The sequence below is a fragment of the Trichechus manatus genome, unplaced genomic scaffold (assembly GCF_000243295.1).
Source record: "Trichechus manatus latirostris isolate Lorelei unplaced genomic scaffold, TriManLat1.0 scaffold00076, whole genome shotgun sequence".
Lineage (NCBI taxonomy): Eukaryota > Metazoa > Chordata > Mammalia > Sirenia > Trichechidae > Trichechus > Trichechus manatus.
In genome coordinates, this window is record NW_004444012.1 from 4,859,099 (window position 1) to 4,884,415 (window position 25,317).

A 25,317-nucleotide genomic window follows, 5' to 3' on the forward strand; every position below is an offset into this window, starting at 1 on the left:
CCTGGCCTTTTCTCTTTTTCCTTTAAGATGTGCCTTCTTGCTCAATTCCCAGCCCTTAACAGATGGCGGTTACAGTTCTCTCAGAATTTCTTAAAGAAAGGGAAACCTTTGGAATTTATTTCTGCGTTTGCTTTTCCATATAAATAAAGTGTTTTTATATTACTCTTGTTTTGGAGAACATAAGCAATTTTATTCAGACTACAGTATTTCCTTTAACACTATATGGTTGTCAAAACACCATCCTCGGTGTCTTTGCTTTTGACAGCTGAGTCTTTCTTAAATATACCCAAATCGGAACTCTTTATACTAAATAGTAAATCCCAGATAGGAGCAAGTGCCTTCAGAGGTGGTGGGAAAAAGCATTATAAAAATTGGACAACTCCACCAGCTTTTGATCTGAGCATGCTGGGGGGGGGGGGGGCGCCTGCATAAGGAAATGCAAGCAAATACTATTACAATTATTATTCATCTCTAAATATGTAAGGGGTTAAGGTTAACCTGATAGGTGTGGATTTGGTGAAAGAAAGTAAGCCTGAGATTTGATTCATTAAAACCAAGGATAGAGAGCTCCGGACTCTAAACTTCAATGAAATAGCTTAATAATAACTTCATAAAGCATTTCCTAAATATGAACCAATTCATTACCAAGTAAACTCTTCAGCATTTACCAAGAGAAGGAAAAACTTTGTCAAACATTTTTTTTTCTTCAGATGATGTGAGAGTTCATTTCTAAAGGAGGAACTTGTCATAATTTACTTAAAAGCATTTAAAGTAAAAATATACAAACTTTTAAACTTTATAAAAAAAAAAAAAAAACTCCGTGTGAAATGGGAAGCTACCTTTCTTCTCCAAGTGGCGCAGAATTTCTTCATTCTTTTGTGTCAGGGGGATTACTTCTATGTTTAACCAGTAACACATTAATTAAACTGATAGATATCTGTAAAAATTCTACCAGATTTAAATATAATACAAAAAATAGAAGTTTGCTTCCTTGTTCCTTTAGACAGAACTTCCATTATTGCTCTTCTGACGTGGAAAATGGAAGGACCTCAAATAAGATACAGCTATGGTTTTCTTCCAAGTTAAAGTCTGCAGAGATAAACTACTTCCCTTTCAAGCTGACATCATATACGTAGCCCAAAGGTTATGATGCTATCCCTTCTAAATAGAGGGTTCAAAATTCAGAAGTTACAAAATTCCAAGACAGTATATTTATCTGAAAAAATTGAGGGGCCATGCAAATTCCTCCCACGTATTTTCTCCCTTACGCACACACTTTAACAGGCATTGCTCGTACAGTATCCGAAAGCTAATGAATGGCATGGGGCTCTAGGAATGCTGCATGAAATTTGGAAAAAGGCATCATATTGTCTGTTTTGTTGTGTTTCAGAAAAAAAAATTAAGTTTAGTTACCAAATCATCACACTAGCATGCCTACACTTGGAGGTGTCTGATATAAAAAGACATCATAATAGAATTTATATTAAATATTCATGATTAAATAATCTTTTAAAAACTCAAGATTTCAAATTCCGTAGAAGTCGTTTCCTCATCTAAGAACATCTATATGTAAATTCTAATTTACATACTCAGCAGTATTTTAGTAAGACAGAGGAAAAACACAGGCTGATGAATGAGAGCACAGACATTATTTCTTATGATGTAAAATTAACCCTGAAAAAGCCTTTTATTCTGGCAGAGGATGAAAATGAAAAGCTTTATCTGAATATATATATACATATTTTTTTAACTTCATGCATCTAAAAAAGGAGGTTGGGCAAGTTGAAGGTGATCATTCAACCTGGTTCATAACACGCACAATTTCGTACCTTTAGAAGTTTTCTGCTGGTAAAACTTATAGGGCAAACATACACTGAAAGGCTATAGGTGATTACCTTAAAAACTCATGGTAAATTAGCTTTCAAATATGCTCAATTTCTGGGGGATAAAAGACCGTCACCTACTTTTAACACTATATATAGTCTGCATTGTGCAACCTGGCCTTAAAACCATTAAAAACACAAAAGCCTCACAAAAAATCAAAAATGAAATATTTATTACCGCATTTTGTGACTTAACACCTTTTTTTTTTAACATAACTGTCACAGTCCTCATACAAGTATTTTAATGTAAATTTGACAAAGCTTAAAGGTAACAGCATTTTCTTCTAGTGAGGAACACGTGCTGAGAAAAGAATTCATGGACATACAATACCAATTCCACAGCAGATCTGATACTAGCAAAAACATTCTTTTTTTTTTTCAATTGAGGTAAACACATAGAATATCTAACATGAAACAATTAATAGACCGAACTCTGTACGAAGTTTGTTACAGTATTCTCTTGCTCCTTTTTATCCCCCAAGCTTTGAGTTTCTGATAACGTCCTAGTTTTGGTGCAATGACCATTAATAACTTTTTTGTGTTGAGGAAAGCTGCCCAACTTAGCCAAGGCTCAGAACTCCTGGAAGAAGCTCCCGCTCTGTCTTTAAATCTTCACTGGCAAGCTCTTTGAAGAAGAGTCCCCGAAAATAATAATAAGAGTTGGCTTATGAAGCACAAACTATAAAGATCTGTTTGAAACTAAAGGACACATTTACGGAGGAACAAAGGCCGGGCATGAAAACACATTCTTGGAGCTGGAGTCCCGGGGATGAGGTTCCGCTAAACGTTCACCACGGTCTTCAGCTTGGTTCTCTTCTCATTGGCCCAACAGGTTTAAAATATACCACAGTCTCTCCTGGCTAGTGAATTCACTGATGAACCAAAGCAGTCATTCTTTTGGGAACAACACACATAGTGTGGAAAACAAGGATATATCTTTTTTTTTTTTCTCTTCTAAAACTATTTGAGGCAACATAACGGAGTGATCAACAGAAATGTACAAGTTTAACTTAGTTCCTATGTTTATACTACAGTAGTTATAACTCTCGGAGTCTTTTTCCAGAGGATCTTTACATGGACAGAATTGTCTCAGTGAGCCCATGATTTCACATTTGTGTTCCTGTCGCATTGGTCCTCTGTTGCTTGATGAAAAATGACAAAAGTAAAAAATAATCACAGCTGTCTGGAATTTCATATTAAGTGTCAACATCTGGTCAAAGTTCAGAAAGTCTTAAAATAGTTTTTGCGTGTGTTTCTTTTCCTTGAGTTCCCGTATACTATTGGGCATGAATGTCCATAACCTGTCCACCAACACTGGGATCTACAGAATTTAACATTGTGGGGCTCTGTGCTGACATAGTCATTCCAGGGTGGGTAGGGGGTCCTCCGTGCATCATCATGGCTGGGTGGTGGGGATGGCTTGGCAAATATGAATGCATTGGGGGTCCATGTCTTAACTGAGTAGGGTGTGGGGTCATCTGGGGAGGCGTGTAACTTGGCTGGGCCATACTCATTCCCATAGAACCACCCTGAGAAACGTAGTCCCCTGCCATGCTCTGCAAACCTGGGAACAGAGAGTGAAAGAGAGAGCAGGTCAAATTCCTAAACATTTTTATACTTTGCTCATCAAAGATGAAAAAAAAAAAACAAAAAACAACAGACACTGCAAATCTTATATCTAAATTTAGCTGCAGATTCTTGCCAATGTTTGCAGACATTCTAATTGTAGTTTGCATCTAATTTCATCGCACAGCAGTATAAGGCAGCACAACAGAACTAAATATTTAATGCAACTAAATGTCATAGAGTGGGACTGTTTTTCCAAGTGGTATTCAGTACATTTCTTTGATAAATGCAATCAGAATATAAATCCGAAGTCAACTTTTGTCAGTTAACTGTTGATGTATCGTTTATTTTCCTTGGTTGCATGTATAGATATGGACAAAACCGCAGATACTGAAGTAAAATAAAGTGGACATTTTATCATATCTATATTCTTCATGAAAAATTTATTATACAGAACACGATGGCATATTTATTCTGAAGGGCTTTTATGTGTATTGAAAATGAAGTCCCCTTTTTGAATTAGAGGCTTTCTTATAGCAGCACACCCAAGAGATTGTAAAGGTCAAAGGTAAGAAGTCAACGTAGGGTCATATGACATGCCCAATAGTTTATGTCGGAAAATTCCGAAAACTAATGCCTTGATATTAGGAATAAAATATAACACATCTAGGAGTTCTTGATCAAAATACGCAAGATTTGAAGTTGTGAGTTACAAGGGTGGGGAGCCGGCAGGTGAAGGATCTGATTTCTCTTGCAAGTTACCTGTTCATTGAATTAAGGTTATGTTATATTTATAGCTGCACATCCCCAGAGCTAAAAGGACAGCTTTATTCACCTCTATTTAACCTCCAGTATGTACAGTTGAAAAGCTGAACAGATGTTTTTGACACTGTAAGCTGGTAATCTAAAGGCTTATACGCTGCAGTCATTTTGTTAAGTAGATCCGCAGTCCATTATTAACAGAAGTGGCAAAACCTTCTAAAGACAATAACACAGTCTGCATAGTCCCAGCTCTCTGTTTATTCTATCACAGCAGCCTGTTCAATGGATGATGATAATTAAGTACCAAATATACCATATTGTGTGGCTGCATAATCAAATCAAGAGAGGATAATATTCTTCTGTATTAAGCTATTAATGTAATTGGTCATGAAGCATAAAATATGTTATGTAATTAAATAGGCTAGAAATTATATGGCCTATATTAAGAATTATCCAAGCTGAGCAAATGTTTTCTCTATAGCTGTTTTAGGGAACATTGCTTTCTATATTTTTTGACTGCATTAGTAAAGGAAGGAAGGAAGGAAATTGGCTTCATCAGTGGTGTGCCATGGTGACCCCAAAATCTCATATAAAATGTTGGCCTCTATTTACATATAGAGAATGACTTCATCAAGGTACGTGTTGTTATATTCAGCCTCATTAAACAAGGAAGTTTCAATGTTATATGAATTTTTTTATGCTTGGTGAAGCATAGGATATATCTTGTTGGCAGCCTCTGAATTTTTTTCAGATGTCAAAAACACTTGAAGCTTTAAAGTCTAATGGATTTCTTAATCCAACTGCAGCCATTCAGCCTCAGTGAAAAAATCCATCGCTTCATATTCAGTTGCTCCTAAATGTCTTTCCCTTTAAATTTATTGACTGACTTTGCTGTCTTTCTGTCTCATGTCGAAAGTCAGTAGGCACATACAAAAATAATCAAAACATACCGACTCCCTAGTGAAGAATCAGTGGTGTCTTTGCTGTCATAGATCTGGACTAGGCATAATGAACTGCAGCATTTCATCTTTGCATATAAGATAATTTGAGCATCAATTGTATTCTGACAGATTTATGTCACTCAAAGGACAGTTCTACTTTTCCTCTTTTTTTTTTTATTATCGCTTCATTGAAGCCTGCTTAATTTCTCCCAGTCAACTGGTGCCCCCAAGACGTTATTTTTATTCTTAACTGTCCAACATCGGCCTGCTGTCTGTGTGCATGCACATCGGGGCCGCGGTAAATAGGCTAAGGAGGCAGTCCCACCTGCTTAAAACACGCGCAGGCTTGTCAGTTGGCCTTTTCAAAAGTGCACATCAGTGTCATTGGTGCCTTCAGAGATGGGTGATAGATATTGAAAAACAGGTCCTTAGTTTGGAAAGGCATGCAGTTATGGGCAAGGAAAAATAAAGCGGGGCAAATTATAAAAAAATCAAATCAAATCTCTGAAGTGATAGTGAAGACAGATCGCACCCGACTGTACTTACTTCCCCCTTGCTTTGCGATCGCTTTACATGATGGAGGTTACATGTAGTGCCATTGCCCATCCATGCCCATATTCATGCCCATTCCACTCATAGGTCCTAGAAAGGAGATAAAATCCAAGAAGAGGCCGGAAAATCAGCGATAATTGACGGTGAAAAACTAGAAGGAGGCTCAGACTCCTTCTCACTCATTGCCTTGGTTTGAAAAGGAAAAAAGAAAAAGGATGTGTATGGGGCGGAGTAAAATGGGACCGTTGCAGAATCTCTACTTTGTAAAAGAGGACTGCTTCCCCCACCCCATGGAAAGGAGGCGGGCAGGGCAGGCAGCAGGCAAATGGCAAGCCCACTAGCAGGGCGGGAGAGGAGAGCCATGGAGAAGGCCGGTGGAGAAGTGACACTTCCCAGAGAAGAAGCCCCGAGCCCGAGGAGCACACCTACCTGCAGGCCGGATTCCCATGTGTTGCTGGCCATCTAGTACAAAGCTCCCCATGGGCTGACCCTCTGGACTATACGCTGCTCCTTGGCTCACTGAAGGATCAAGAAGAAAACCTGATTGTAGTCATTCGAGGACACAGGAGAAAGAAGAAAAGACATACCAAACAATCAGCAATGGTTCCCGCTGCAGCACTGACGCGTTACATGCAACAACGTGGTGGGCGCTTTAAAAACGGGGAGGGGGGGCTTGTAGGTGTGTTTTTATGACAGAGTTAAGCAGGGGCCTGGCGAGCATAACAGCGCTCCGGGGCAATCTCTAAGCCGCCTCCCCCATCCCCAATTTCAAGATGAACAGACGCTGATGGCAGGACCCCTCAGCCCAAACGCTTTGCCCCTCTTGTCCAGCTGCCTCAGTCAGGAGCCTTTCATATTTGTGGCGCCTCGAAATGATATTCCACGCCTCGCCTGGGCCCCCCTGGACGTGCGCCTGGGGGCAAGCGCCCCCCTCTGCCCCACACCTCACTATGTCTCTGGAGTTAAGGTATGTCAGTAGCCTTAAAAAATAATCGGGAGGGAAGATTCACCAGCCAGTTTAACAGGTGGGTCATCCTCTGCAGCCTTTGCTTTGCTACTTATCTCTTGATTAGAGGGGAGAAGGATGGGGAAGTAGGGACACCTGATATATAAATAGAGCAACATGCTGTTTAGTTAGGATTTTATGATCCTGCCATCTCTACTGACTTAATAAAACATCTTCGAGGCATACACACACATTTGAAATTTGAGTAAGTTTTACAAGGTTAAATATACTCAATTAAATATTTGCTTTTTTACACACACCAAAGATAATGTAAACATGGTATTATGTATACCAAAACCCAAACCCATTGTCGATCCTTAAAGGACAGAGTAGAACTGCCCCATAGGGTTTCCAAGGCTGTTTCTCTATGGAAGCAGACTGCTGTATCTTTCTCCTGGGGTGCGGCTGGTGGGTTCAAACTGCCGACATTTCAGTTCGCAGCCGAGCACTTTAACCACTGCACCACCAGGCTCATTGGTATAGAATGAAAATATAATATTTCAAGAGTTTTATATTCTTCTCCAATAGGCCTCTCGGACCTCCATTAGGAAGATAGTTCAGCGTTATGGGGAAAATTTTGCCAAAGGACGAATACATTCTTCCCATCTTTAAACCGAGGCCACAGTTCAAATCCCCATCAAGTGAAACCATCAAGTTGGTGCCACCAGTTATCACCACGTGGAACACCTGCTTTCTATAAGCCTCCTTGCAGGAGAGTACAACCCCTCAGCTAAGGAAATGGGTATTCCAACGTAGCATGATCAGGAGTACACCAGTATGGTTCTGCACAGCACCATATCATCTCTGTTTTAGAGACACAGAGAGACATTGTGAGAAAAACCCACCTGTATTTTAGGGGGATGGATGTGAAGCCTTTTAAATGACGGTAATAATCTTTTAATAAAAAATAATGCTGGCAACACAGCCAGTCAAGCTTTAATAGAATATTATGAATAGCCAAGCCAATGAATAGATACAATGAGTTTAGCAGGGAATGCTACAGGAATGAACGCAAGGCACACACCAAAGGGTTGTGGGGAACAAGAAAAGAGCGTGCTAATGATTGGAGGCGGACAAGCAATGAGTAATTCCAGAGCTCACAGTCAAACAAACTGCTTGTGGCACTAATACTTGTGCCCAATTACCAACTCAGAAAGAATATAAAAAGCAGTTTCAGTAGAGACAGGGTGGAAAATCTCCAATTAGCACCAATTAGCGAAGTTGCTTCCTAGAGCGGAATTCTGGGGACATTGGGAAAAGAAAGAAAAAAAAAAAAATCTCCCAGAATGCCTGGTGGAAGCATTTGTTTACCAGGTGATGAAACTCCTGAAGAATAATTTGATGAGGATTTGCGCCTGTGGGACGTAAATACAGAGACTAGTTGGAACTTGCCTGCTCGATTGGACTGATCAATCATGGGCTGTACTATTCTCCTTCTAGCATTGATAAACCTGAAACAGAAGAGACAGGTCCAGTCATCAAACTCAGCTTCTGTGCTCTGTGAACCCCTTCCCATCAACGCTGCAGAGAAGACAATGCAGGGAAGCATCTAGAGAAATATCTTTTTCATTTAGAGGTCATTTTCCCCCTTACATGTTCAAAAATAGTTGACTGGATCATCTCCATTATAACCCTCTAAGCCCATTGGCGAAAAGGACTCGGGGGGTGGGGAGGAGAGGGAGAGAGAGAGAGAGAGAGAGGGAGAGAGAGAGAGAAGGTCTCCATGAGAAAATCTCTATTAATTTGCAATTGTGCTTCTGTTTCTTAAACAAGTAGGAATCTGGTTAAAGTTCACAGGCTGGAAGATTTTTCCCCCTTCCCTAACTCAGCGTAGGGAGACCCAGCTTCCCCTTGCAGCTGGTCATAAAAGGGACCAGGCTCCGGCACTCTGCTTTCACAAGGTATTGTTAGGTCAGCAAAGCCATCAATTAGGCTGTCTGAAGTTTTATCACCAACACAGCAGTAATAAGTGCTGGCCAGAAAGACTTCTGCTCTTCGGGACTCCTGCAGTTTAAGCCTGTAAAGTTAGGGGTCATTTAGAGGTCAGTGCCAGTTGGGGCGGCCTTTCCAGCCTCAGCTAGGGCACCAGGGCAGTGGATAAGGTAACTGCCAACCATAAACCCAGCCACCTTTCAACCCACTTGGAAGACAGAATTTCAGGTACACATGGTCGATATTAGAGCCCAAAGAAACATTTTCCAATCAGGTGGTGGCTGAATCCCAGGAATGTGCGGAGGAGAAGCCGTTATTTCGTCTAAGAAAGCCTGGATCTAATTTGGTTGGAAATCCAAAAATAAGTGCCTACTTCACGTTTCTTTAATGTTTAATAATGCCCATCAAATATTCATGTACAAACAGACTAGGATGATAAGAAATCTCCTTTATTTCTCCAAATTTAATAAACACAAAACAATTTTCAACCATTTGTGAGTTACCCTTGTCCCTACGCATTTAAGGACGTGTATTCCCCGCACATTTGAGTGTATGCACAGAATTCACTGGTGGTGTACTTTGGGGGGCGGAGAGGGGAGATGTCTAATACACAGCTAGCGGTTCCTTACAAATATACTCATTTATAACATTTTTCAATATTTCCCATTTTAAATCTTCAGTGCAGGGGGATTTAGTGATTCATGAGTCCACGTGGGGCCACAGGCAGAAACTGGAAACTCATTCTTTGAAATTAGTCAGAAAAATTCCAGTGTATGTTGTCAGCTCTGCATTCCTGCAAAGTTGAAGCCCCTTCCGATGACAGTCAGCCAACACTCCTTTCTATCTCCCGTGAGTTCTCTAGAGGGGAATACAATTAGGCTGAGAAATAATAGCCACAAGAAAACCAAAGGAGTCTTTTGCATAGGGCGTTTGTTTGCAAAACAATGAACTTCTTTATTACTTAAGAAGGTATATAGCTCAGTTGTCAAAAATGTTACACCCCCTTCAGGACTGGAGAAGAAATGACCAGCTCTAGAGAGGTTAAAACAAAAGAAGAGTTGAAACTCCATGTGTCTTTCCACCCCTTCACTTTACGTGCTGCTAAAGAATATCTGACTAAATTACAAAGCTTTCCAGAAGCATCCCTCAGCTCAGAAAAGGAACTTTAACTATCTACTCTTGCCCCTACTGCGTTTATTGGGACCACCCCCAGAAACTCTTTTATCAGCTCAGGTTAAGATCGATCGAGATGATGAGGAGAAATCAAGAGAGCTGGAGCAAGCTTTTCTTTCCAGGCTTCTAATGGAGGACACACGTGGCAAGGGTTTTACCTCTTTTTATGTGTTAGTCACCCTGTTTGTGTTTTTCCTACAGGCCAACTCTTTGGGTGAAATGAATTGCTATTTTTTCCCTTTTTAATTTCACCCTTTTATTCTTTTATTATTGACATCTGGAGGTTGTTCCCTTATTTATGTCTTTCCAGTTCTCCCAAACACTCCCTTACTCACAGAGCTGCAAGGCATCATGGTTCTTAGTTCTCAGCAGGAGGTCTCCACACTGTCTTCAAACAAATAATTACGGGAAAGGTTAGAGGTTCACTTAAAGGTCATTTCTTTGGAGACTCATCAGAATGTTTACATTAGTAAAAACGGGGTCCGCTCCAAAGGTGGTTCAATGTGGGATTCACAACAAAGCAGAACATTAAGAAAGCATTCTGTGTCCTAGCAGGTCTTTGGAGAAGCACTGAACTTGGAAATACCACTCCGGTACTTCATTTTCAACCAGTTACCATGGCGTGGCCTGGATGTTCTACAGCACTGGTCTTTCTTGGCCCAGTTCTACTAAACAAATACGAATACAGGCTCCTGAAGGTTTTCACGAGATCCTTTTACACAAGGTAGCAGAGACTTTGCTTTTTTCACTTGGCTCCATTTAGCCTCTCAGAATTTTTGTTCTCAGACAATATATTTGATCCATACGGCTTTTTTTTTTTTTTTGCCAGATACATAATTCTATCGCATTCTTTCAAATACCAGAAAATTTTAAAAACATGTGAGCCCCCAATTTTTTTTCAGAAAACTTTTAACATACAACTCCTGCCAATTGTCAACCCCTCTGATCTTGGGACATCTTATCAACACCAGGGCTCCATTAATACCATAGATGTTATTAAAATTAATAATTAATGAGTTGACTGAGGAAACTTTGACATTAAAAAATACAATTACTCCACTATACGGATGACCCACAGGCCACTCTTAGAAAACACATGGATCTATGTAAAATGGAGCCATTTAAATTGTAGATTAAAAAAAAAATCAAACTAGGAGTAATTTTCATTTCTTTCATATTAGTAAGATGAAGTTTTACTAATAGTAAAGAAATAAAAATTACTCCTAGTTTGATTTTTTTTTTTTTTTTACTCTACAGTTTAAATGGTGCCATTCCCCAAAAGTATATGACATGAAATTTTCTCCAACTTCCTCTGGTCTATATTTTTAAAATGACCTTATTCCGTGCTCAAGTAGTAAACAGAATGTACAAGTTTAGAGGTGACTTAAAATTTGAACGTTCTAAACTGAAAACCAACTGATCTTCAATCTTTCAAGGTCCAAGCTCCATTCATATGGAAAAATGCAACTTGCTAGTTCAAAGACAAAAGACTTGTCTTAAAAAGGTTTCTTGGATATTAAATGGTCTTACAAAATAATGTTTTGATGAGTTCAGTGTAAATGAATCAGACACATATGGATTAAGTTATCCTTGAATTTCACACGGGTTTAAAAAATAAGGGGAAAAGACGGTCTTGGCAAAAAACATTTTGGACTTTGCCAAACCCAAAACATTTGAAAAATTGCTGAAGACATCCAACTCACCAAAATGCAGCATGCTGCACCCAACTTTAATGAAAAACCCCACAAGTTTATTTCCAATCCAAAGGCTGTTAGGTTTTTCATCTGTATCTGATATTAAAAAATTCTCGAAGTTTTAATGTCATCCCAGAATGATTCTGAAGTTGAGGACATATAATATACTTCTCTATTGGTATAAACAATTTGACCCTGAGCTACAAAGCCTTCTTGGACATCAAAGAGCTCTTAAAAACATTCTGAGTACAACTCGTATGTAAAATGTGCCCATATATGATATATGCCATAAATAACATGTGCTAGTAAGCCTAGCGCCTTTCCAGGTTTCACTTAGAAAAAAATTTCATTAGCCTCATTGTGACTTTTTTAAGGACTTCAGATAATTCCTTTAGTGACTCCTTCGGGAATTAGTACCCTGAAGTGCACTAGTTCCATTGATTTGTATTGAACACAAAGTGAATATCCAGGCTCGTGCAAAAGCTCTGGAGACTATCTACCAAGACTATGTACGTTCTCTCTAAATTTTACTTAAATAGAAAACGTTTTAGAACATATGATCCTTAAAAAGTATATACTAAGACGGTTAGCTTAAAAATAACTTAATTATAGAAATAAATTCAATGACTTTCCAAGAATCACGAGGCCTTTCTGAGTCAACACAGGGAGGAGAAAAGAACACATCAAACACAATAAACCCAAGATCGCCAAGCATCACTGAAATCTCCTCTTGCTGGGCAGATGTCTCCGGGAGACCACTTTTCTCACAGAAGAGCCGAATTTTCAGCTTTGCATACTTTTCTGGGGCTGAAATCGAACCACCGTGATTGTTCTCCGAAAGGTTTTTCACTCCCAAGTGTATTTCATATTGACACAAGTAGGGTTAGGTGTCATTCCTGGGTGTTGGGTGGTTTCGTTTTCTTTCTTTCCTCCCTCTTCCTAACTGGCTGATAAATCCCTTCTTTCTGGTTCACTAGCTTCATGCCACACCTGGTTACCAACTCCTTCCGGCAGTCTTCCTTTTGTTAGAAAGTGCAGGCCTCAGTGGAGTCACCTGGAAGGCCGCCAGCCGTAAGCACTCCGAGGAGGAATCCAGAGTTGCCGAATTGAAGCTTTTGCATGGGTTCATTTGGTCAAGGAAAAGGGCTGAACTGCTGACAAGGGATCAGATCAATTTGGAAAAGGTGTTGTAGGCAGCTTGGTGACTAGGGACCTGTTAAAAAACGAAAAACCTCTGCTTCTCCACTTTTCCCAGCCCTGGGACTCATCACCCAGGGCGCTTATTCGCTAAGCCTGCTTACTGGTTGGTGTTTCAAACAATGAAGCTTCAACCTTGGCAAGTCAGTGATCAAGTTTCTTCATTTCTTCTTAGTTCACACACACACACAAAAGCAAGTCTTTTTCTGTCCTGTGGTGATGGCTAAGACTGTAGTTTTCTCAGTAAGAGACATTAAAATGATTAAACCAGTGAATCAAGCAGGTTTAAAACCCTTGAACCTGTATCTGGGCACACAAATGACTGAGTCATGTAGAAAACCTAAGTTCCTCACTATTGACCAGACAATAGGTCTTTTCTCACAGCCAACTGTGAGCCAAGTAAATGAGTGAGATTCAAAGGCTAAGTCGGGACATAGTCACAGGACATAATTAATTCCCCTGAGGTATAGCTTAATTTAGAATTCAATAGACTAGATTTGCCCACAGAACTAAAAACACAGGACTTTATGCTCATGAATTTACAATATGAAAACAAGACCTTAATCTGACATCACAAACATGTTGTAGTTTTATGACTATACCTTGAGTAGTGGCGTGTTTAAAGCAACATGGAAGGCCCTGGGCAAAATTATCAAGTAGCTGACTCTTATCTTTGATAACCTTCTACTGTGTCCTTTCAATATTCTTCCTTTTATCTAAGTCTTCCCTAAAGTTACCAGGGCCCACAAAGGTTCTTTACTGAGACACTCTACTTTGGGCAATCCCTTCTCAATTATTGTCCCATATTTCAGACTCTTCATATAACAATGGGATGAAGAGCATGGGTGTGTATTTTCTGCCATTTACTTGCCGAGTGACCTTGGGCAAGTCTACTGAATCTTCCCAAGCCTCAGTTTATTACTTGTCTGTGAACTGGGGAAATAATTGGGCCAGGATTGTTTTTAAGATACAGGGAGATATTGTATATAACATCCTTGGCACAGTGCCTGGCACACAGCAAACCAGTTCAAAACCAGCTGTCATAGAGTTGACTCCAATTCATGCCATCCCATGTGTGTCAGAGTAGGGCTGTGCTCCACGGGGTTCTCAATGGTTGATATTTGGAAGTGGATTGCCAGGCTTTTCTTCCAAGGCACTTCTGGGCAGCCAAGTGTGTTTAGCCTTTTGCACCATCCAGGGACTTCTGGCAAAACCAAGGCCTCATTAAATGTTAGCTTATGATCAAGACGCATTTACCCAGGGTCCCCTCCTGAAGAGCTCTGTTCACTCATAGATGACAATTAAGAATAATTGGGTGACTAATAAACTAATCCACACTGGGTTGATAACAGGTAATAATGTCCTGCACCCCTATAGGTAGTACGTGTCTATGTGGTAGGATCTTTCTAGAGACCACGACTTACTTCAAATGCATAACACTACGGAGAAATTTTAGATGCTAGAGCAAGCATAAAAAGCCCCGGTGGCACAGTGGTTAGTTAAGCGCTTGACTGCTAACCAAAAGGTTGGCAGTTCGAACCCACCCAGTGATTCCGAGGGAGAAAGACCTGTCAATCTGCTCCTGTAAAGATTACAGCCTAGAAAACCCTGTGGGGCAGTTCTACTCTGTCACATGGAGTCCTTGTGAGTCAAAAATCCACTCCACCGTACTTAACAACAACACCAGAGCAGACACGTGTTGTGGGGGGCAGGTAGTGGGATGAGCCGTTTTGGAATCATACTCTCTAAATGATTCTCTAGAACGTTGCTACTCTAAATATATTCCACAAACCAGTGCCACCAACATCATCTTGGAGGTTGTCAGAAAGGCAGAAATGCAGACTCTCAGGTCCCACCCTAAAAAAAAATCCAAGCCCTTTGTCATCGAGTCAGTTCCGACTTGTAGCGACCCTGTAAGACAGAGCAGAACTGCCCCATAAGATTTCCAAGGAGTGCCTGGTGGATTCAAACTGCCAATCTTTTGGTGAGCAGCTGAGCTCTTAATCACTGCGCCACCAGGGCTCCACTGAATCTGAATCTATATTTTAAATCATCTCTAGGCAATCTGTGCACATCTAAGTTGAGAAGCCCTGCTCTAGATCACATACCAAATAGTTGATCTAGTACTGTTCCTAAGAAGAGAAACTTGCCAAGATCAAGTTTTAATAGTGAATTTAGCTGTGAAAACGCACGTACGCTTCTCTGTAGGTAACCTGGATCTAAGCAATCTTGTAATCACTGGCCTTGGGCAACAAACCTTTGAAATAATTTAATTCACTTTAGTCCATCTGCACTTCTGAAGGAAAAGCTGGGCCAATAAAATGCGTTTGTGGAAACTTAATAGATGCTACCTTCAGGAATGAATGGGGGAGAATGGCATATTTCTCTCTCTCTTTTTTTTTTTTCAAGCGATTTGGTACTTTTTTTTTAATAACAATAATTTTTATAATTCAAAAAAGCTTTAAAGGTGGCTTGGAAAATTTGGTGTCTTATTTGTCTAAGGCTTATATACCCAATTAAAACAAAACAAAACAAATCAAAACACTCAAACCAATTGCTGTCGAGTCAATTCCGACTCACAGCGACCCTATAGGACAGAGTAGAATTGCCCCACAGGGTTTCCAAGGGGTGACTGGCGGATTCCAACTGCTGACCCTTCGGTTAGCAGCCAAGCTCTTAACCACTGTGCCACCAGGGCTCTGTATGGCCAATAGTCGAGACTTTTTAATAAAAGCGTTAGAGAAATTTCTACTCAGAAGGGGAATTGTCTTTTATTTCCTTCGTAACACTTGAGCAACAATAAACGTTATTCTGTGAACACAGTCACACCCGATGGCGCGTAACGAAACATCCCAGCAGGTATGATTTTTGAAGCACTGTTACTCTTACAGTATGCCATCAGATTATTCATATGTGGCTATTTATCATGAGCCATAAAAGTGATCTTTCAAAGCTACTTGAAAGCAGGGAGGAGAAAACGCTCGCACTTCCTTAGCTATTCATATCTAGGATCTATCCTCTTAAAGATAAAATACTAAGTCAATAGACATAAGCTGTAGTATATTACCTCATCCTGGCCACGATTTATTGCAGATGGAAATCAACTAGAAACTGAATTACTTTGAAAGTTTTACTGCTGACATTAAAATTCCAGATCTATCTACTCACACACCTTACCATGCTTCTGAAAACAACTTTTTTGCAGACATGGAAGATACATCCACAACGTCATTCAACTCTATCGGCATAAAAAGAAGGAATAATCATTTTACCAATTACCTGTGCAACTATGTACATCTATCTAAACCCTATAAGCTGACCAGACTTTTAAAATCAACCAGTCCTTGATGATCAGTTACATACATTCTTAGCCAATTCCCATTATGTTCCTCGCCATTTACTAATTCACTCTAAGAGGAGAAGATCCTGACAAATTCAGTATCCTTTTAGCTTTCATGATCACCTTTGATGGAAGTATTAATTCTCTATCCTACTTCGCAGTGGAAATCACCTAAGCATTAACTTGCCAAAAATGCACCAAGCTGTTTAGCAATTATATATCAGATATGTTTGAAGAGATCAAGGTGCACTCACATGCCCTGTGCTATGGATAACTCTCTGACGAGCTTGTCATCTGCTCGGAAGAAGATGTAGGCTGATTCTCCCATAGTCTAGCAGGCCAGCTGTTAGCTGCCTGTCAAACCCTCAAGTGGACAAGTAGTCCAGGAGCAAAAATGTCACTCCTTTGATCTGGCAAGGAGCAGCTGCTGATTTATAGAGTAGGACTTTGTTCTTCCATTCTATTTTACTTTCTTTCCTAAGGCAGAACCACAAAATCCAGAAGAAAAAAAAAGTGCCGTTCCCAGCAACATCAACAAGCTCTGACAACTGCAACAGGGTTTTTCTTGGCCCTAATAAAGCTCTCAGGCATCTCTTTTGACGCTCCCCCTCCCCCTCCTTTTTCCTGCTCCCCACCCCCATCTTTTGCAATGCGGTAGTTATTGTTTAATTCAGCTTCTGTAAATGGAATGGACTGTGGCCAGCAAGCCTGGGGCGTAAACACACCTGTATGAGAGAGGCCTTATTGTAGCAACCATCTACAAGCGAGAACCACACGGTCCTGAGTTTAGAAAGAATGCTCCATTTTTCCTGACAGCAAATTTTACCCTAAGTGAGCTTCTATTTTTGGTGCCACCAACCTATGATGACCACATTTGGACTGTGTCTTCTCTGCTGGCATTGCACTCTTTAAATCAAAGAGGGAAAAGGATTAGGCAGGAAATATACTTTTTTTTACTTGGGAGCAAACAGATCCATTAAAAATGTTTATTCGCTGTCTATAATATCAATCATTAAAAGCTAAACTAAATGTCCAGAAAAGCTTTTGCAGATGCATTATCAAAGATGCCATACGGTTGATTTCATTCCCACTGATTTATACTGACATGGGCTTCTCTGAGTATCAAACATATAAGGGGAAAAAAATCAACAACAAAATCTACATAAGCCATATGGATTGTCTTTTAAGAATTAAACTGTTTTCAAATGCATGATCTTGTTCTCAGTGGATAAATCTGTCAGGTAAGAGATGCCCTGTCAACCAGGTAGGACATGCAATAATGCAGCTTTGAGGTAGACTTTGAGAAGTCATCAACCATATGTTTGTATGTGTGTGTGTGTGTGTGTGCGTGTGTGTATATACACACAACACATATATATGTGTATATATACATACATACTTACATATACGTACACGTATATATAAACCAGGAAACTTTGGTGGCATAGTGGTTAAGAGCTACGGCTGCTAACCAAAAGGTTGGCAGTTTGAATCCACCAGGTGCTCCTTGGAAACTCTATGGGGCAGTTCTACTCTGTCCTATAGGGTTGCTATGAGTCAGAATCAACTCGACAGCAACGGGTTTGGTTTTTTTTAATATATAAACCAGGCTACATACTTTGCCAATGATGAATTTATTAACACCTGGCTAGGTTTTCTATACCGTTGCTGGAAGAGGGGTGATACGGAAGGAGATATATATATAGACTTAGATGTATATATAGACTTAGATATATATATATACACATAGTTCACAAATGGGTGTGAATACTGAAAACGAAGAAGAAAACAGAATGGTTGCTAAAAGTCCTTGCTTCTACTTGGGTCACCTGTTAAGCCACGTTCTCGTGTTTGCACTCCCCCCACTCCCCACCCCCTTTTTTAATTTTCCAGGGAGAACAGAAATTTTTCTCAGCCGCGTTTCTTGCTTTTACCCTATCTTGCTCTTTCATCAGTCAAAAGTTCAGGGCTGTACTGCGTGGTAGATCTTTCTCTGTGGGTGGGTGTGTATCCCAGTGAGAGCCTGAGTCCCGGGGGTGGGGCGGGGGGTTGGGGTGGAAAGGGAAAGGAGGGTATAGAGCAGCAGGGATTATGGAAGGCCGATTTTCATCCTTTTTTAGTCATGAAAAAATTCGAGTGATTTTCTACTTGTAAGGTTCATAGTAATCTGTATATATGTCACACATATAGATACATCTTCCACAGTCGATACTTAATAAAAGATAAGTTTAACCACAAAAAAGGAGACAAAGTTGCATATATAATATGTAATTATATCTAATGTGTACATATATAATAGGTATGACCCTATACATTTAAAAAATTGAAAACGCAGTTCATGCCTTTAAAGGTTTTAATCTCTATACCTCCATGCTTCAGAAACAAACTGAAACACACTATTTGAGACCACAGAAGATGTACAAACCAACACAGTCCACCTTCAGTAAATAAGTGCGACGGGGGTCAATTAAAGAAGTCAGAGGGAGACTGAGGAGGGAATTCTTGGAGGAGGAAAGTTGAAGCAGATTAAAAGGACAGGAGTACAACTGCCCCATAGGGTTTCCAAGGAGCAGCTGGTGGATTCGAACTGCCAGCCTTCTGGTTAGCAGCCACAGCTCTTAACCACTGTGCCATTAGGGCATCAAGTTTAGAAAAGAAGAAAACATAAAGAACATGGGACACACGAAGGCAGCAAGGCAGACTAAGGCTGATTTTGTGCAAGGGAGGGTGAGACAATTGAATTCAGACTGGCTCCTGGTTTTGGACTGGAAAATATGGCTAGGCTTAACAGACAAACTGACAGGGGTTGTTGATGATGTGTTGAATCACTGGAATTCTTGAAAGTTGGAATGATAAAATAAAATACAGTGTTTGAGGAAGATCTTTTCCAAGAGCTGTCTACCGGATGAATTGAGAATCCAGAAGCTGAAAACCTAAGAAACTATTGTCTAATCCAGGCAGAAGGGGGAAATAAAGTAAACTCATATTAAGATGGTAGACATAAAAAAGAAGTGGGACATTTGGTTCAGAGATCTGCTGATGAATTGTGCTTAGATGACAAAGGAGAGATACAAATATAGAAGAAATTAAGAGAATGAACCAGAGAATCCAAAAACGTTATGGTACGTAGTGGATGACAACTGGCAGTTGAGGAGAAATTCCTGTTTGTTGTGGTAGGGGAGGCAAACTCAATTTCACAAATGTTGCCTTTGAGTTGATAGTAGGACTTTCAGGCTAAGAAACTGTGGAGGCCATCAAGCTACGAGACTAAGGAGGAGTGAAAGATTGGAAAGAAGAGAATTTACATCAAAACCCTCTAATATCTTCAAAACTCCAAAGTATGTGACTATTTCAGAGCCACAGCAGCAAGTACAACACTGCCTGGCTTCCTCAAGGAAAACGATCACTTCTTCTTCCTGTGTCCTCCTGATTCTAGAAAGTCCTCTGCCTGATAATGGTCGGTCAAGTCAATTGTCAGTGAAATCCTCTGTGTCCGTGGCTTTATTTCTTAGGTAGAGTTTGCCTTTTCTTTTAACACTGAGGTAATTTATGAGACTAGATTTAGAGACCCATGGTAATTACAGCTGTGTCTGTGTTGCTACACGAGTTGTATTCTACTCCATACTTAACAAGCATGAACTTAGTGGCAGAATTTATCAGAGAGTTTTAAAAATTGGATATAGGAAGATATTATCAGGGACACCGTGTGTTTTTAAGCAATAGCATAAAACAATCAAGGGCAGGTTTTCTCTAGTTAGTGACACCTAATTTAGGAGAGAGTTGATAGGACCAAGTGTTAGCATTTAAAAGGGACTCCATTATGTGTGATGGCTTCCAAATTGTGTCCTCTTTTCAAACCATATTTTTCTTTTCAAATGGACTTTTAAAGTGAAAAATATAGCACTTCACCCAGAATAGTGTGGAAACAAATGTGCTCAAGTCTCTATTCTTCAACTCAGGCCAAACCAATCCAACCCCAGCAATGGAAAGCCTCTTGGTGTTTGCAGGGAAGGTGCTATGCATGTGAATATCCCGTAGTTCTTTCATTTGTCTCTGGGGGTTCCTTTTTCTAAAGCAGCAGGGGATACTTCAGAAGACCAGATTGGCATCCCAGAAGTGTTTGGATGGGCTAGGCTCTTATCCTTCTTTAAATTCTCCTGCTGGTTTGAAAGAAAGGATGTGGTAGAGGGCGCAGGCAGAAGGTGGCAACACTCTTAGGGCCCTTTATCAATCCCATTGCTTTCTTTAAACTGTAGCTGGGTCTCTTGTTTGAGAGGCTGAGATTTTAGCACTTTTAAAGGGAATCTATAAGTGAGAAATCTCCTAGGTGTTAAGCTTTAGAGTGGCTTCAACCCAAAATATGAAAAAATGAGATTAAAACACAGAAAGTCAAGTAATATTAAGAAAAAGATCCCACAAATAAAATATCATAAATACACATGTATGTACGTTGCAGCCTTTCTGTAGATTTTACTGAGTTTAAATCAAATGTTATATAACCAGTTTACATTGGCATCTTGTAAAAATGCCAACGATAAAAGAAAATAAAGGATCGAAAACATTTTAAAGTCACTTTAAATAGCTATTTAAATTTCTAACAACTATAAATCTAATGATAATCTTTTCAGATTATTATGATAACATATTCCATGATGTCAGGAAGCAAAAAAAAAAAACTATTCACAAGCATATGACTTAACTGTCCTCACATTCACGACATTCAAACACCAAAGATCAAATTCCAAATAAAATTTTCTGCCTGCCTCTTCTTAATGACAAATTAAGCATCTTTTACTTTAATTTGAGAGCCAGGTAGTACTCTGTCTTCTCCAGAGATGTTATATGCAGTCTTTCCAATGTGACGGTATTACTACCCACAAAATTTTTAGCATCATCCCGTAATCATAAAAGACATAAAATATATCTTTATAAACCACAAGAGACCTAGAAAACCAGCAGTTATGCCACATCTGCTTTAGTCCTTAAATATTTAAGCTTTACAGGATTAGTTGGTGGATTTTTTCCCCCTGATTTGCAAGAAAAATAAAGACATCAACATTTGATTCTGACATTCCTCTCAAAGCTATACTCTCCAATAGACGAAGAAGTAAACACACTGCATACCAACTTGACAGAATTTTTAGAGCGTATTCAGATTTCACATCTCTTATCAGAATTTCCTTAAGTGCGCTAACATTACCATTAGAAATAGAAATGGGGGCATTTGCATTATCTCCATTCTCACAGTAAATATAACGTAACATCATCGTTTATAAAAAAAATTTATTTAGAAATTGGTTGAACTACCAGACTGTTACTTTGCTATCAGGTAATATATAAACAAAGAAAAAACCCAATGAATCAATGAAGTTAATGTGTTAACTAATGCAACCTCACCATTGTCTCTGTCTGGAATGCCCTTCGTCCCAGGGCCATCTGGTCAACACATCCTCCAAAATTCTTATCAGAGGACAGCTCCTTGGGAGAAATTTCCCTGGTTCCGTAGTCTGATTAAGAAGGACCTCCTCAGTCTGTTGAACTATCTAGCTGCTGATTCACAGCATTTACTCTATACCACAGTCACAATGTGCTTGTCTGGCTTTCCCACTAGATAGATAGTCTTAGAGAACAGGGACCACAGCTTAATTCTTTGTTATCACCACTGTGAAAATAGTATATTTTCAGTAAAATGTTTGGTGAATGAAAATAGGGTTCCCTTGTCTTAGCTATAACTTGGAATTGAGAATCAAAGGGCCTTGGGGATTTTCTTGTCCTTATTTTCAAATGGTATAGGTGAATCCCTGATGAAATCATTTGCCCCTAGAGTGGGGCAGAGGGAAGAAAGAAAATAACTGGCTTCCCAACTCTGATCCAGTTATCTTTGCACTCAGAAATAACTAAGGATACAGACTACAGACATTAGTTTAAAGGCATGAACCCATCTGGGCATCAGAGAAGTCAGGCAAATCTTGGGGGCAGGTGTGGAGAAGGACTTGACTTGGCAAAAAGCAGATATCAGACTTTTCTCGGTGAGGGAGCAGTACACAGTATGCAATATAGCTATATTTGGGCACAATTAAGTGGAGTTGAGTTGAGAAGACAACTGGAAAGTATGGGAGTTGAGGTCAATTAGGCGGTATGGGTGTTTGTGTGTGTGTAGGTATGTGTTTGCGTTGGGACTGAGAAATGGAGAGTAGGAACGAAGAAAGAAGATCTGTGAGATGAAGAAAGACCAGGAGATAGGAAACATTCTTAAAATATTTTTTTCTCATTATACCTTTCTAAGGAAGTGTTTCCCAAAACGTATTCTGATGGTCATTGGTGTCAACAGATATTTTTCCAAAATAGGGGCCCTCAGTCAGATGGAGAAGCACTAAGCTAAACAAAGTTGATTTTTTTTTTTGGCTGAAGGTTGTCACAACCTGTTATGGTTTGAATTACGCCTTTCCAAAACATGTGCTGATATCCTGGCTCTTGTACCTGTGGATGTAATCCTATTCGAAAATGGTGGGGTTATTTGTTATGTTAATGAGAACATGTCAGTGTAGGGTAGATCCTAAACCTAATCATGTTTGAGTTATAAAAAGCCGAGAACGGACACAGAGACACCCACACAGGGGAAGACAAATGCCTTGTGGGGACAGCCTACAAGCCAAGGAATGCCAAGGAACCAAGGAATGCCCTGGGATGCTGACAAGGAAGGAATGAACATGGCTGAGACCCTGATTCGGACTTTTCACCTCCAGCACTGTGAGAAAATGTCTGTTCTTTAAAGCCACCCACTTGTGGCATTTGTGTTACAACAGCACGAGGTCGTAAGACACAGCCTAATATATATTATAAATCTCCAGGCTTAACTTAGCTATTAAGATTTTGAGGGCTGCTAGGGTTTTAAGGGGAGCTTTGGTGGTGTAGTGGTTAAGAACTTGGCTGCTAACCAACACGTCAGCAGTTTGAAGCCACCAGCTGCTCCTTGGAAACCCTATGGGGCAGTTCTACTCTGTCATATAGGGTTGCTATGAGTTGGAAATGACTCGGTGACAATGGGTTTGGTTTGAAGGGTTACAAGGATTTGGAATTCTGTTTTTTAACAGAAATTGCGTTTTGAAATCTTTTATCCACTTGAAAAGGGGATTTCCATTTCACGTTTCTCCAAGTCCGACTCAGACATGAGTGACTGTTTATAGGGTTTGTGTTTCACATCTAGCTGGTTCAGAACACTCCAGTTCCCAGTATTAGTATAAAACTCAACTAGCCCATAGACCTTTGTCCCCCAAAAATGTGATGGCTGAAAGGTCCGTTAGAACTTTTCTATCTCAGAGGTCATCTGACCATTAGGATGATTTTAGGCTGGGATGTTTGCTCTAACCATTCCCTACTCTTCTCCTATTTCCCCATTCAATGAAATATTGTTAAAAAAAACAAAAACAATCTCTCGCTGATTATTTTGTTATGCTTAAAATTTCTGCTTCAAAATAATGCTTAGAAACCGAAGAATGATCTTAATGTGAGGGGTTTTTTTTGTTGTTGTTTTCTGTTGTTTTGACAACACCCTCTCACTTGTCATTAATCGGAACTGTGATCAGGCTGTGGTCACCTGACTTTAGCATGTCTACTACATGGGTGTGGAGGGTGCCAGGTGGGGAGCAAAGAGAGAGGGAGAGAGACTGTGGGAGGAGGGATAGTAAGTGGAAGAGGAAATAGGAAGAGGAAAGAGACGAGAAGGTCAGTGCTGCTCTGTATCATATACATCAATGTACATACCTTGCCCCCTGCCTTCCACTTTCTCGTTTACAGAGTCTACAAGCACAAAATCAGCTTTTACTTATAACCGTGTTAAACACCACCTGCCTGCCCTCTGAACCTCGCCGTCCCGGGATGAGTTGAGCCCAGCGAAGGGCTCTGGTTCCTATGAGCAATTCTGTCATTCGGGCTGACGGCAGTGATTCACTCACAGGAGGCCAGAATGACTCAATTGTGGGGCTTCCTGACTCTGGGGAGCACAGCTACTCTGTCATTATCATGGACTGCAAACACCCTGAGCTCTGTTTTGGTCCACTTAAAATTACTATTTGCTGTGAAGGATTGGCAAGGCAATTCTTAAAATGACGGGGGTGAAAGTCGGGCAAGTGCCATTATGGGCTTTTCCTTTCGTTTAAGCAGAAGTGAGGAGTGAGGGACGCGTTCTGAGCCTGGCCCACTTATTTAACCTTTTGTTCCCTTTGCTGTATTAACATATATTAACTGGTGACGTAAGCCCTACGGGGGATAAAAACCTCATGACCAAATTATGGTTCCATTTTCATGGGGAACCTCTCCTTGGGTGGAAATTAAACCCCGACATAAATACGTCTTAGGTTCGTACAGAATTGAGGAGGAACGCCAAAAAACCGTCGTGTGAAGACCACAGCAACCATGGAGTGGTTGGGTAAATTACACAGTACAGGAACTATTTCAAAAACTAAATAAATTTAATTAAATAAGTTGCAGAATTATTTTCCCGGCTCTTATCTACTCCCCTTGGTTAATATCCCTGACATACTGATGTTGCATAATTGCTCTTATGGAATGCTGCAGCTCAGAGCCTTAATGAGCTCCTTCGCACAAAGGCAGCGAAAGTGGTTTCCCTACAGAGTTGTCTTCTCAATTATTTATACTTGCAACAATTTTGCATAATGGCAGTTTTAAAATCAAACAAACAAAGCAAACCGTACAATAAAGGAAGGAGACAAGAAGGTGCAGGGACCTTGTCCTTTCTTTTTTGAACACCAGAAGGAATGGGCAAGCCACATAAAGTCAGCGGAATTTGGCTCCTCCAAGTCTCAAGGGCCTTGCAACCAGATGCCATAAACGTGTTTGGAGATGACCACCTTGGTGAAGGATTGGGGGAGCTCTGCATCCCTGCTTTGCATAATTTTAATCTGTCATACCTAAATATATAAAGGAATGCAAACGTGATGTTTGCTTGTTGTAAGTTTGTCTTTGGAAATCCCCAATCAGAAGATCTGCGCCTCGCCCCTGCTTTTCAAAACAAAAGTGCTAGACTGTCAAAATGTTGCCAAGCTAAACAGAAAATGATGGTGTGTGTCACAGTTACCCCTAAGGCTGTGGAGGGGGTTTACCTTTTTTTTTTTTTGGTGCTTGTTTGTATGGTCCACCTGCCTTTGGCTCAATCACTCAAAAACTTCCTATGCACAAGGGAAAAAGCTATTTGGTAGTTATACCATATCTGGATATGCAAAATAACACAAAGAGTATAGTTAAACGCGAA

At 40.1% G+C, this 25,317-nt stretch overlaps 1 protein-coding gene across 10 annotated transcripts in view; it reads right to left on the reverse strand.

Annotated features, from left to right (window-relative positions):
- Window positions 1-2,031: 2,031 nt before the first annotated feature.
- Window positions 2,032-25,317, reverse strand: part of MEIS2 (Meis homeobox 2) — a 221,929-nt gene continuing 198,643 nt past the window's right edge. For 3 of the 10 annotated variants that reach the window (XM_004380610.1, XM_004380608.1, XM_004380611.1), the window contains exons 10-13: window positions 8,103-8,161; window positions 6,134-6,223; window positions 5,699-5,794; window positions 2,032-3,447 (exon numbers count right to left, since the gene is read on the reverse strand). In XM_004380610.1, the coding sequence (XP_004380667.1) occupies window positions 5,736-5,794; window positions 6,134-6,223; window positions 8,103-8,161 (208 nt within the window). In that variant the 3' untranslated portion in view covers window positions 2,032-3,447; window positions 5,699-5,735. Of the gene's footprint in view, window positions 3,448-5,698; window positions 5,795-6,129; window positions 6,245-8,098; window positions 8,162-25,317 lie in introns of those variants that run through there. The other 7 variants (XM_023735117.1, XM_023735116.1, XM_004380606.1 and 4 more) reach the window with 6 other exon arrangements.